Source organism: Moschus berezovskii, chromosome 11 (assembly GCF_049115385.1).
Source record: "Moschus berezovskii isolate FMDL1 chromosome 11, NW_MosBer_1.0, whole genome shotgun sequence".
Lineage (NCBI taxonomy): Eukaryota > Metazoa > Chordata > Mammalia > Artiodactyla > Moschidae > Moschus > Moschus berezovskii.
This window is the reverse complement of record NC_142470.1, coordinates 88,665,869-88,680,434: the sequence shown is the minus strand read 5'-3', so window position 1 is coordinate 88,680,434 and position 14,566 is coordinate 88,665,869. Positions and strand designations below refer to the sequence as shown.

The 14,566-nt window shown below is 39.3% G+C and overlaps 1 protein-coding gene and 1 long non-coding RNA gene across 2 annotated transcripts in view; one reads left to right on the top strand and one right to left on the bottom strand.

Annotated features, from left to right (window-relative positions):
- Positions 1–14,566, bottom strand: part of PRKD3 (protein kinase D3) — a 90,855-nt gene that overhangs the window by 13,367 nt on the left and 62,922 nt on the right. The window contains exons 10-14 of the mRNA XM_055399374.2: positions 8,704–8,781; positions 7,305–7,581; positions 4,280–4,332; positions 1,890–1,962; positions 1,145–1,251 (exon numbers count right to left, since the gene is read on the bottom strand). Coding sequence (XP_055255349.2) covers positions 1,145–1,251; positions 1,890–1,962; positions 4,280–4,332; positions 7,305–7,581; positions 8,704–8,781 — 588 coding nt within the window. The remainder of the gene's footprint in view (positions 1–1,144; positions 1,252–1,889; positions 1,963–4,279; positions 4,333–7,304; positions 7,582–8,703; positions 8,782–14,566) is intronic.
- On the top strand, positions 7,822–12,951 carry LOC129539123 (uncharacterized). The gene is made up of 3 exons (XR_008682399.2): positions 7,822–7,997; positions 9,344–9,524; positions 12,690–12,951. It is a non-coding gene; the product is annotated as an uncharacterized LOC129539123 (long non-coding RNA).

Below are 14,566 nucleotides of genomic sequence, written 5' to 3'. Positions count from 1 at the left end.
ACTGAGCGACGGAACGAACAAATGAATACTGTACGGCCCAGGGACTATATTCAATATCCCATGATAAACCATAATGGAGAAGAATATATATATGTATAAATGAGTCACTTTGTTGTACAGCAGAAATTAACACATTGTAAATCAACTACAATAAAATTTGAAAAAGTGACAAGGAGAAATCAAGTCTTATGAATAAATCCTTAATATTTATTTTTTGCATAGAAACTGGATATTGAGAAAGAGTCCAAATTAGATATGAAAAAAGATCTCTAACAATATTTTCAAACCCTTATGCAGAGTCTGAATGCTACTATTCAGACTATTTTAAAGGTAGCTTCACAGGAGGAGGCAGCCTTGAAGTGACCACAGGTATCTTGAAGACCACCATCTTTTGATCATCTGGGAAAAAGTGAGGCAGGTGTTACTAATAGTGACCAGTAATGTAATAAATGTAAAATTAATTACATGTTTACAACTTTCTTACCTTCTTCTCCAAAGAAGCACCAAGTTCAACAAGTTGTGTCTTCTTGAACTTCACCCACAAGCAAATAGGGCTCTGACAGCATTAACTATTACATTTTCTTAAATACCATGCAAAAGCTATACAATGAAGCCATAAACATTTGCATATTATAAATTAAATGTATTCAGAAAAATAAAGCTAATTTTTAATCTTCTAGATGACTTCCAAAATAGATAAACATGTTACATGAGAATAAAAACTCACAGTAATTTATTTTATGGAATTTAACTCACTGCCAATATATCTTTAAAAGTACACCTCGATGGATTAAACCGTTATAATGAAATGCGGTGGTAGAAGTATCAAAGTGTTTTCAGTTCATGGAGTGATGAGTTAAGAATGAAATTTGAGCTTTTTTAAGACTTTACTTATGAAAATGTGTTCCAAACAACCTACTACCAAAATGTCAGTGCTTCTAAACCCTAGATTATTGTAACCTAATTTTGCCTTTTTTTTAAAAAAGGGGGTTAATTCAGAAGCTCACTGGCCTTTCACTGAGCCAAAATGTTATAAAATGCAAACCAAGAAAACAAAAACCAAATCTTACCAGTTCACTAGACACACTTGGATTTAAAAAACTCATAAATCGAAAATTAAAACCAATACAAAGCAACTTTTTACCTGTAAAATAGCCACTTCATTACGGAGCTGACTTTCCTGTTTTGTGGGGAATCTCATCTTATCAATTACTTTAATAGCCACATCCCTTCCAGTCTTTCTGTGTTTTCCTATTTTTCAAAAAAGTTCAGGTAAGAAAGAAGATGCAAACTGATGTCACATACAATACAGAAGTTTCACAAGTTGTCCACAAACTGAAATTGACATGTATTTACTTCTGTATTTCTTTTAGGGGGCAGGCTCATTTTGTTCTCTCTCCATCACTCACCTATAATTATCGTAATTTTCCCCTATAGTAACTGCCTCTAATAAAGGCTGTTTTATTATTTGAAATAGCAGGAAATTTGAATGAACTTGTCTGCTGAAAAATAATCCACCTTATTAAATAAATGAAAGTTAACTATATGACTTAGTCTTCAGAAATTCTGTCAAGATAGAAACACTGTACCATGGAATTCATTTAATTCTAGGTTCTTTGGATCAGCAGAGTGATTTAACTATATATTAGGGTAAATCTTCAAGCAGATAGGCCAACTAGTTATGGGAAGGAATGCAAAGGGTTTAACATTACTTTTCTACCTTGCATCATAGCTTTGTAAAGTAGCTTTACATACATTAATGAATATACAGGCCAGGTTGTAAAGCCCCCATTAAACTAATGAAGATACTGAGGCACAGTGACATTAAAAGGCTTCGGCAATGTAAGTCAGAGAGCGAGGTAAGATTTTAGGTGTTCAGACCTGCTTACCTCCATAGACGATACCAAACTGCCCTGAACCAAGCACCTCATCTGCAAAGATCTGGTAAACGGTACTGATGTCCTATTTGGGAAAGAATAAATGTTATTAGTTCCATGAAACCATGTCAATATCTCTGATTCTTTTCATTCAAATACTTAAATACATTTCAGTTTTTATGGTTGAGGGATTTCTTTTTCACAAAATACTTTATGAAATACAGGCATTCTCTGTCCTAAAATAGACCAACTTTACTATGACTCTTAATGTACAACTATAATATATTCTGTAAGACCACCACTGGGGAGAAAATGATTTGAATTTAAAAATATATTTATTAAGTAGTGATCTATAAAAAGTAAATTAACATAAATAATTAAGAAGAAAGTTTTACCAACTTTACTATTAAAGAGATTTGCTATCTTTGACTTGAAAGAAAAACTCAAAAGTTTTGTATTATTGAGATCAGACTTATTTGGAAAGACTGATGAAAAGAGTATGTGTAACTCATATCCACTCCTCAATCTTCTTCCTTCCCTTTCCTTTTTTTTCCCATTAGTGGCTGCTGCTGTCAGAATATTCTTAGAAAGCACTCTCCAATCCTTTCCACTGATCCTAGGTCAAGGTCTCATTTGGGCATGTGCTAGTCTCCATGAAGCCAGGGACTACACCTATTTTGTTCAATGTTACATTCCCAGACAGTGCCTTCTCATGGTAGTCACTGGATTGAATAAACCAAGTTTATTCAAGGCCTCATTCCCTCATTAGTAAAGCAGATATAATAACATCTATCTTACTGGATTTTTAAGTGAATTAAATGAAGATATACAAAGTGTCAAGTCTAGTGCCTGGCATATAAAAATCAGTACTTCCACAAACCCTAATTTCCATTTAAATTAGGTAATTTTAAATAAGCTGAATTCCCTGGGACTTGGTCTTTTCATCTGTAAAAATGAAATCAGAAAACTTTCTCTCCCCAGTAATCTGGTTCCTGTGCTACCTACTGCTGCTGCTGCTGCTAAGTCACTTCAGTCGTGTCCGACTCTGTGTGACCCCACAGACGGAAGCCCACCAGGCTCCCCCGTCCCTGGGATTCTCCAGGCAAGAACACTGGAGTGGGTTGCCATTTCCTTCTCCAATGTGTGAAAGTGGAAAGTGAAAAGTGAAAGTGAAGTCGCTCAGTCGTGTCCGACCCTTAGCGACCCCACGGACTGCAGCCTACCAGGCTCCTCCATCCATGGGATTTTCTAGGCAATAGTACTGGAGTGGCTTGCCATTGCCTTCTCCGTGCTACCTACTAACCCACTCCAATATTCCTGCCTGGAGAATCCCATGGGCAGAGAAGCCTGGTAGGCTACTGCCCACAGGGTCGGACGCGACTGACACGACTACACAGGGACGCATGCTACCTGGACAAGAGACACAGATCAAATCTCCGTGAAACCCGCCATCTCCCACAGCACTACTGGACACCCAGTCCCTCCTACAATCTCAGAAAACCCAACGTTCATGTGTTACTGAACAGTTACAGCTGGATGCCCCAAGTTGAAGAGAAAGAATCAAATAAATTTATATACAGCTTTTGGACTTCTTTTTCTAGCCTTCTTACTAACTAATCCAGGCGCTGGCAAACTAGGCTTGTGGGCCAAATCCAGCCTGCTGCCTCTTTCTGTATGGCTCCTGAACTAAGAACAGTTTACATTTCTAAATGGTTGAAAAAAATCAAAATAATGTCATCTTGTAAAACATGAAATTATATGAAATTTAAATATAAGTGTTCACAAAAAAATGTGTACTGGAAAACAGGCTCATTCCTGTATGTACTGACTATGGCTTTCTCACAATGGCAGCAGAGTTGAGTTCGTAACTGTGTATGATCTGCAAAGCCTAAAACATTTACTTCCATCCCCTTATAGAGGGTATGCTGACCCCGATTGTAAACCCCTACATGTACCAGCTAAACTGAGTCCTCACTCTGCCTTACAATCCTGCATTTTCTGCTTCTCTGTACTTTCATGAAATGTCCTCTCACCACCATCCTCTCAGCACTCGTGTCAAAACTTTTTAAAGTATATCTCAAGTTTTACTTCCTTTAGGAAGTTTTCCCTGCTCTGACCCAGAAAGTAGCCTCTCTTCTCTTTGAACTAGTCTATCACTCTGTCATATTCTACTGTCACTTATGAAAAAGATAACTGTATTTTCATAATTTAAAAGGAAACTGCCTCAGTTTCCTTCATAAAGCATAACTCCTCCAGGAAGTTATCACCCACACAGTTCAGTCCGGTGTCTTCAGGCAAAATGCACAGTACTCTGGGTTATAGACTTATATTCTAGTAAGACTTTCACATTTTACTTTCCTTAATTAACCAATCTGTATATTTTAGCTGTGATATTTACTTACCACATTCTCTTGGATCTGACAATTAGATACAGAGATACTGGTAGACAAATCTTCTGTAAAATGAATGATGTATGGGGAAAAAAACTGTTAGTATATAACTTAGTAATACTAATATTTACTGGCATGTGAATGCTTACAGTATATTAAATTTTAAAAACTAGCTAACATACAGTTACTGTCATTACATTAAAACAAAATTTATCCATAAACAATACTAATCCATCAACAGGAAACTGGTAAAACAGAATACACATCCATACAAAAGAATACTATTTACACATTTAAGGATGCAGGGCTGTAGTACTGAGTCCGAAAGCTATTTATATTATTAGGTTAAAAAGGTAAGTTTCAGGGTAGTGCCATATGAATCAAAGCAAACAAAATATGATCATTTCTGGTGAGGGAGAGAGATGGGGTTGAGGAACAAAGATTTTTTTATATGACTTCTAGACTGTTTAAAAAATGTATAGAAAGTACGCATTATTGTCATAAAACATTAAACGTATATAAACATAATTTTGAAATATATGATAAATAGTTCATAAAATCAAGTTGTAAAAAGATCATACATCTTTTACAACAAAAATGACTTAACAAGACCGTACAAATAGAATAGACTCCCCTCTTCCAAAGCCATCCCCAAATCAAGAAATATACACCAAACTATTAATAATGGTTTTCTGAGGGGAGAGATATATAATTGGGAATAGGGGGACATGTCACATGCATGTAGGGAAGAGTTTCTCATTTTATATTATATATTTCTATGAAGTTTGCTGCTAAGTCACTTTAATCGTGTCCGACTCTGTGACCCCATGGATGGCAGCCCACCAGGCTCCGCCATCCCTGGGATTCTCCAGGCAAGAACACTGGAGTGAGCTGCCATTTCCTTCTCTAATGTGTGAAAGTGAAAAGTGAAAGTGAAGTCGCTCAGTCTTGTCCGACTAGTAGCTACCCCATGGACTGTAGCCCACCAGGCTCCTCTGTCCATGGGATTTTCTAGGCAAGAGTACTGGAGTGGCTTGCCATTGCCTTCTCCTCTATGAAGTTTAAATATCTATATTACTTTGGTAAGCAAAGGAAGTAACTGACAAGAAAAATGGGAAATCAAAAGTAAAGCAAGAGACTAGTTCTCAAACATCTAGAATCTCAGTGATAATTCAAAGAAAAAGATACGAAATTTCTTTTATAATCCCCAATATAAAAACATAAAACTTCATTAAGAAGAAAATATAAGCAACTATACATCAAAAAATAAGTAAATGACTGTGGAAACTCCATTTTAAAATATTAAGTCAATTTTAAAATACTTTAATAACCCAAAAAATCAAATATTAATGCAACAGACCAAAAAAGCGCAGCATCAACAAAATGAATGAGCCTAAAACTCTGCTTTTCAGTAGTTCCAGTTTTCTAGTTTAAGTCAATATTTATTTTGTTTCAAAGGCCTCCACTGTCTTAACTCCATCCAGTTTTCATTTCTATCGCTTCCCAGGAGAACTCTGCTCCAGACTGGCTGTTACAAGGACAGCAGCAACAGCATCAGCAGCAGCACAGTGATAGTGTCACTACTAGGTCAGGAATGGTGCTAAGTGCATCATATGCAATTATTATATCATTCTCCTTTTAGATGAGAGAACTGAAGAGGCCAAGATCATGAAGCTAGTAAAGCGGCAGAACTGGGCTTTCACTCTCCCTTAGCCCTTTTGCAGTCTGTTCGTAGGGACTTATAATCCTAAGGAAGAGTCCATGGATGGGCTTGAGAAGGACCCTAAATCCAATTATATATAAAATTTGTGTTATGTTATCTGCATTATTTTCTGGGGAAAAGGTCCAATTAGAATATCAGACAGTTCTAAAATCCCCTCCAATTTAAGAAACATTGTGATTATCCATTTTATTCACCCTTTCAGAATCAATATTCAACACCAAACATTTTCATGGTTATTACCTGCATGCCTTTGATCACATGTCCCCTTAATTCCACGCACACCCCTGGGTCAGCTCTGCCTATCCTAACTTACGGGATCAGAGGTCAAGGTCCAAATCAGGCTCCTCTATCATGAAGCCTCCACTTACCTTCCTGTCTGTATCTGAGTTCCTTGAGAAATGCACTACTCCTTTCTGCACTCTACTGCTTTATGCACCTATTTCCCTTCCTATCTTTAAAGCTCTCTGTATTTCTTCTGTATTCTAGCTCAGGGCCTAGTGTAATGCCAAGATGAGGTATGCTAAGTAGCGCAGCTGAACTGAAATAAAAGGCATACAGAAACTGGTTGAGGAATTCCCTGACCATCCAGGGTTAGGACTTGGTGCCTTCACTGCGGGTTCAATCCCTGGTTGGGGAACTAAGATCCCATAAGCTGTACAGTGCAGCTGAAAAAGAAAGGAGGCTGATATCTCTTTCAATTTAAATGTATTTGCCTAATGAATGAAAGCTGTTTCACCACAAATGACATAATGCCAGTGGGGAGGGGTGGGTGCAGGGAAGTGACATTTTACTATGGCTTTCTAATTAAGTATTTACTTGAGATTTAAAACAAATTTAGGTTTTATTTTATAAATTTTGTTGGTGCAAAGAACATGTGTTTCAATATATATTTTTAATGTTTCTGAATGTTTTAGTTCAGTTAAAACAAATGCAGCATTTCTGACTTCACACACTGACTGAAAGTCCCACCATGAAGCACAATCCTAATACTATTAGCTTACTTAACCCCTTTTGGTTCTCTGTCATTTAATGCTGACAACTCTATACAGTAGGTATTGTTACAGAAAAGGAAAGTACTTGCCAAGATCACATAACAGGTCAGCAGAGCCAAGATTTAAATGCAGGGAGACTTGACTCTGGAGCCTCGCTCTGGAGACTGCAAGCACATACTATGACAAACGTAATTTTATAAAGCAATTAACTAACGGTATTTATTACAAAAATGAAGCTTAAAATAAATACAGAAACACAACTGCGCCCACAAAATGCTTAAGAACCAAAGGGGGAAAAGTTATCAAGAAGCTTATTGCTTACTGTGATCTTTCCCTTGGCCTGGAGAAGTACAGACACTGGCTTGAGGCGTCACGGGCATGAGAGCTTGGCGAATTGCTTTCTCCCAGCTCTGTGCTACATCCAGTCCCACTCCAGTGGCAGCAAGAACAGGATTGTGAGAGTTGTCCCCATTGTTCTCACCAACAAAGTATACCATAGTATCAGTGATGATTTCAAAACAGTGTGGGTTGCTGCCTTGTGAAATGCTTGTGAAATCTTGTGGTGAAGATATGCGGAGAATTTCTGAAAGTGGAATTTCCTGAAGTAAAGAACTAAGCGTTAGGAAACATGAATGTGTGTGGTTTTTTTTCCAAATACACTAAACAATCAAAGATATGCATTTCTAATGAATACCATTAAAGACAAACACAAGTATGTGAATGTGGCACAGGAACACAGTCAAGTCTTACGAGGGTATCTGCTCTGAACGATCTGCGTGTCCAGCAATGACAAAGGCAGAGGGCGTGGAGTATAATAACCAAGCTAGCAATTCAGGCCTGTAGCAGATCATTAGAAAGAGAGGATTTAGAAGGGCGGTTGCTGCTATAACTGACACCTGCCATTTCCCAGGTGTCAGGAAGTCAACCCAACAACTACTCTACTGGCTGCTATCTGCAAGATATGGCCCCGAAGGAGAAAGAGGCAGAAATAATAGCAGCAAAGGAGGATGTCAGTGTAAGTGCTCTATTCTGGTTCTGTCCATAACTTTAACAATCATTTATGTTTAGTCTACTTCCTAAGCAGAAAACTTCTTTAGAAAAACCCAGCCAATTCAAAGCAGTTCATTAGTCTCTATTTCCTTTCTTCCTGATACAATCGCTATACTAACAATTTTTTCATGTCAATTGGTGACATGGCAAAATGTGGAGCAAGTTGAGCAAAGAGAATTATATAAAGAAGAGCCAAAAGAAGCATCTGGGAACTGGGGTCTAAGGTAAAATAGAAAATGGGAGAAATGCTAAATACCACAATGGCTTCTTCTGATCAGCAATAATCAGGACTTTTAATAATCTAATCTAAATCACAGTCTAGTTGTCTTTTCGTATGCAAGGGTCAAGTCCCTTATATAAAATGGCTAGACATCCACTGATAAGGAGGTCCACTTGGTACCCACAAGGCAAACAGCAGCAACCTGACAGGCCAGAAAAAAAGAATCACACAAAACAAAAAACTTCGGCAGCAAGGCTGTTGCAAGGGGTGAAATGGAGGGGTGGAGGATACTTGCTTTTACAAGGAACTTAACAGTGACTTCCAGAAACTATGTTAGACACAGCTGTAATAGCTGTAATCCAATATAACAATTAATAAATATTACTTGGATATATTTGGAAAACACACAGTATTTTAATGTACATATTTTTTAAAAATGTGAAATTTTTACCTTATAATATTTTGATCCAGATTCATTTTGAAACAGCGTAAGACATTTGCTGTCCAGTCTCCAATAATGCCTCTTTCTCTACAAAGAGCACAAAACTGTAAGGTTCAAAAGTAATGATTCCTCCAAAGTGTCTGAACTCTCCATTCCCTCTTATCTCTTATCTGTAAGTTTATACTGGTATAAAATTCATGAGCTTCAAAATTTGAAAAATTAAAAAGATAATATAGTGAAAAGTATACTTCCATCATCATCCCTATCTCACTCCCACCTTTACTCAAGGCAAACAATGTTATTAGATTTTGGAGGTCTCTTTTCAAGAATCTCATGCGTGCACACACAAATACATATGTACGACACACGCAAATATGTAATTTAACCATGGATTAAATTTCTAAAGGATGCCTTACTGGGTCAAAAGATACATGCATATGTAATTTTTCTCCACAGTGTTAAGTTATTCCTCTATTTCTGAATCCAATTTATAGTCTCATCAGCAACATGAGTGTGCCTATTTACTCAAACCTTCACTAACACAGCATATTACTAACCCTTTTGAGCCTGTGCTACACTGATAAATAAAAACTAGTATTTTCATAACATTTTCTAAAATTTATTTAATTGAAAGATAATTGTTTTACAGAATTTTGTTGTTTTCTGTGAAACCTCAACATGAATCAGCCATGTTGCTGCTGCTGCTGCTAAGTCGCTTCAGTCGTGTCTGACTCTGTGTGACCCCATAGACGGCAGCCCACCAGGCTCCCCTGTCCCTGCGATTCTCGAGGCAAGAACACTGGAGTGGGTTGCCACTGCCTTCTCCAAAGGTATACATATATCCCCTCCCTTCTGAACCTCCCTCCCATCTTCCTCCCCATCCCACCCCTCTAGGTTGATACAGAGCCCCTGTTTGAGTTTCCTGAGACATACAGCAAATTCCCACTGGCTCTCTATTTTACATACGGTCATGTGAGTTTCCATGTTACTCTCTCCATACGTCTCACCCTCTCCTCCCCTCTCCCCATGTCCATAAGTCTGTTTCCATGTCGGTTTCTCCACTGCTGCCCTGCAAATAAATTCTTCAGTACCATTTTTCTAGACTCTGTTTATAGTTCAGTTGCTCAGTCGTGTCTGACTTTGTGATCCCATAGACTGCAGCATGCCAGACCTCCCTGTCCATCACCAACTCCCAGAGTCTACTCAACTCATGTCCATCGCATTAGCGATGCCATTCAACCATCTCATCTTCTGTCGTCCCCTTCTCCTACTGCCTTCAATCTTTCCCAGCATCAGGGTCATTACCAATGAGTTGGTTCTTCGCATCAGGTGGCCGAAGTATTGGAGTTTCAGCTTCAGCATCAGTCCCTCCAATGAATATTCAGGACTGATTTCCTTTAGGATGGACTGGTTGGATCTCCCTGCAGTCCAAGGGACTCTCAAGAATCTTCTCCAACACCACAGTTCAAAAGCATCAATTCTTTGGGACTCAGCTTTCTTTATAGTCCAACTCTCACATCCACACATGACTACTGGAAAAATCATCACTTTAACTAGACAGACCTTTGTTGGCAAAGTAATGTCTCTCCTTTATAATATGCTGTCTAGCTTGGTCATAGCTTTTGTTCCAAGGAGCAAGCGTCTTAACTGTATGGCTACAGTCACCATCTGCAGTGATTTTGGAGCCCCCCAAAATAAAAGTCTCTCACTCTTTCCATTGTTTCCCCATCTATTTGCCGGATGCCATGATCTTCGTTTTCTGAATGTTGAGTTTTAAGCCTACTTTTTCACTCTCCTCTTTCACATTCACCAAAAGGATCTTCAGTTCTTCACTTTCTGCCATCTGCAGAAAGGGTGGTATCATCTGCATATCTGAGATTATAGATATTTCTCCCGGCAATCTTGATTCCAGCTTGTGCTTCATCCAGTCCAGCATTTTGCACGATGTACTCTGCATATAAGTTAAATAAGCAGGGCGACAATATACAGCCTTTCCCGATTTGGAGCCAGACATACTCCTTTCCTGATTTGGAACCAATCTGTTGTTCCATGTCCAGTTCTAACTGTTGCTTGCTGTCCTGCATACAGATTTCTCAGGAGGCAGGTAAGGTGGTCTGGTATTCCCATCTTTTGAAGAATTTTCCAGTTTGTTGTGATCCACACGGTCAAAGGATTTGGTGTAGTCAATAAAGCAGAAGTAGTTGTTTTTATGGAACACTCTTTATTTTTTTGATGATCCAACAGATGTTGGCAATTTGATCTCTGATTCCTCTGCCTTTTCTAAATCTAGCTTAAACATTTGGAAGTTCTCGGTTCATATACTGTTGAAGCCTCACCTGGAGAATTTTGAGCTTTAGTTTGCTAACATGTGAGAGGAGTGCAATTGTGCAGTATTTTGAACATTCTTTGGCATTGCCTTTCTTTGGTATTGGAATGAAAACTGACCTTTTCCAGTCCTGTGGCCACTGCTAAGTTTTCCAGATTTGCTGGCATATTGAGTCCAGCATCATCTTTCAGGATCTGAAGTAGCTCAACTGGAATTCCATCACCTCCACTAGCTTTGTTCATAGTGATGCTTCCTAAGGCCCACTTGACTTCGTATTCCAGGATGTCTGGCTCTAGGTGAGTGATCACACCACCGTGGTTATCTGGATCATGAAGATCTATTTTGTATAGTTCTTCTGTGTATTCTTGCCACGTCTTCTTAATATCTTCTGCTTCTGTTAGATCCATACCATTTCTGTCCTTTATTGAGCCCATCTTTGCATGATATGTTCCCTTGGTATCTCTAATTTTCTTGAAGAGATCTCTTGTTTTTCCTAGTCTGTTGTTTTCCTCTGTTTCTTTGCATTGATCACTGAGGAAGGTTTTCTTATCTCTCCTTGCTATTGTTTGGAACTCTGCATTCAAATGGATATATCTTTCCTTTTCTCCTTTGCCTTTAAGGTCTCTTTTCTCAGCTATTTGTAAGGCCTCATCAAAAAACCATTTGGCCTTTTTGCATTTCTTTTTCTTGGGGATGGTTTTGATCACTGCCTCCTGTACAAAGTCACACGAATCTCCATCCATAGTTCTTCAGGCACTCTATCAGATCTAATCCCTTGAATCTAATTGTCACTTCCACTGTATAACCATAAGGGATTTGATTTAGGTCATACCTGAATGGTCTAGTGGTTTTCCCCACTTTCTTCAATTTCAGTCTGAATTTGGCAATAAGGAGTTCATGATCTGAGCCACAGTCAGCTCCTGGTCTTGTTTTTGCTAACTGTATAGAGCTTCTCCATCTTTGGCTGCAAAGAATATAATCAATCTGATTTCAGTGTTGGACATCTGCTGAGGTCCATGTGTAGATTCTTCTCTTGTGTTGTTGGAGGAGGGTGTTTGCTATGACCACTGCATTCTCTTTGCAAACTCTGTTAGCCTTTGCCCCGCTTCATTTTGTACTCCAAGGTCACATTTGCCTGTTACTCCAGGGATCTCCTGACTTCCTACTTTTGCATTCCAGTCCCGTATAATGAAAATGATATCTTTTTTGGGTGTTAGTACTAGAAGGTTTTGTAGGTCCTTCATAGAATTGTTCAGCTCAGCTTCTTCAGCATTATTGGTCAGGGCACAGCCTTGGGTTACCGTGATAATGAATGGTGCCTTGGAAATGAACAGAGATCATTCTGTCATTTGAGATTGCATCCAAGTACTGCATTTTGGACTCGTTTGTTGACTATGATGGCCACTCCATTTCTTCTAAGAGATTCATTCCCACAGTAGCAGATATAATGGTCATCTGAATTAAATTCACCCATTCCAGTCCATTTTAGGTCACTGATTCCTAAAATGTCGATGTTCACTCTTGCCCTCTCCTGTTTGACCACTTCCAATTTGCCTTAAGTCATGGTCCTAAAATTCCAGGTTCCTATGCAATATTGCTCTCTATAGCATTGGACTTTACTTCCATCACCCGTCACAGCCACAACTGGGTGTTGTTTTTGCTCTCGCAGTGCACCTGGGAAACTGAGTGGCCAGGACCGAGGAGGTGATTAAGACACATGGCCCACCTCGGACAGTGAGATCTCCAAGCAACTGGTCACCTGAGCTGCTCAGACCTGGAAAGGGCATGAAATGCATGCCCCACCCACAAAGACTGAGCCAGAACTGTGTCTCAGTGTCTCCTGTGGAGGTACGGGTCAGCAGTGGCCTGCTGGAGGGGCTCTGGGTGCAGCAGACCTGGGTACAGCATAAGCCCTCTTGGAGGAGGTCAGTATTAACCTCACCATAGAACCACCAGAACTTACACAGGACTGAGGAAAGAGACTCTTGGAGGGCACAAACAAAACCTTGTGAGCAGGAGAAAAGAGCAGTGACCCCACAAGAAACTGACCCAGACATGTCCATGAGTGTCCAGGAGTCTCTGGCTGAGGCGTGGGTCAGCAGTGGCCTGCTGCAGGGTCAGAGGCACTGAGGACAGCAGTGCATGCACGGGGCCTTTTGAAGAAGGTCGCTACTGTCTTCACTACCTCCACCATAGTCTGGCCTCAGATTAAGCAACAGGGAGGGAACACAGCCCTGCCCATCAACAGAGAAATTGGATTAAAGATTTACTGAACATGGCCCAGACCATCAGAACAAGACCCAGTTTCCCCCTCAGTCAGTCTCTCCCATCAGGAAGCTTCCATAAGCCTCTTACCCGTATCCATCATAGGGCAGACAGAATGAAAACCACAATCACAGAAAACTAACTAAACTGATCACATGGAACACAGCCTTGTCTAGCTCAAGGAAACTATGAGCCATGCCACGTAGGGCCACCAACGACTGATGGGTCACGGCAGAGAGTTCTGACAAAACATAGTCCACTGGAGAAGGGAATGGCAAACCACTTCAGTATTCCTTCCCTGAGAATCCCATGAACAGTATGAACAGGCAAAAAGGTATGACACTGAAAGATAAACTCCCCAAGTCGGTAGGTGCCCAGTAGGTTACTGGAGAAGAGTGGAGAAATATGCGTTAGTATATGATATTCATATTTCTCTTTCTGACTTACTTCACTCTGTATAATAGGTTCTAGGTTCATCCACCTCATTAGAACTGACTCAAATGCATTCCTTTTTATGACTGAGTAATATTCCATTGTGTATATGTACCACAATTTCTTCATCCATTAATCTGTTGAAGGACATCTAGGTTGCTTCCATGTTCTAGCTATTTGTAAATAGTGCTGCAATGAACAATGGGATACATGTCTTTTTCAATTTTGGTTTCCTCAGGGTATATGCCTGAAGTGGGACTGATGGGTCATATGGTGGTTTTATTCCTAGCTTTTTCAGGAATCTCCATACCATCTTCCATAGTGGCTGTATCAATTTACATTCCCACCAACAATGCAAGAACAGTGCATTCCTTTTTCTCCACACCCTCTCCACCATTTATTGTTTGTAGACTTTTTGATGATGGCCATTCTAACTGGTTTTGATTTGCATTTCTCTAATAATGAGCGATGTTGAGCATCTTTTCATGTATTAGTTAGCCACCTGTAAGTCTTCTTCGGAGAAATGTCTGTTTGGGTCTTTTTCCCACTTTTTGATTGGGCTGTTTTTTTTTCTGGCACTGAGGTGGATGAGCTGCTTGTATATTTTGGAAATTAATCCTTTGTCAGTTGTTTCATTTGCTATTATTTTCTCCCATTCTGAGGGTTGTCTTTTCACCTTGCTTATAGTTTCCTTTGCTGTGCAAAAGCTTTTAAATTTAATCAGGTCCCACTTGTTTACTTTTGTTTTTATTTCCATTACTCTAGGAGGTGGGTCATAGAGGATCTTGCTTTGATTTATGTCATCAAGTGTTCTGCCTATGTTTTCCTCTAAGAATTTCATAGTTTCTG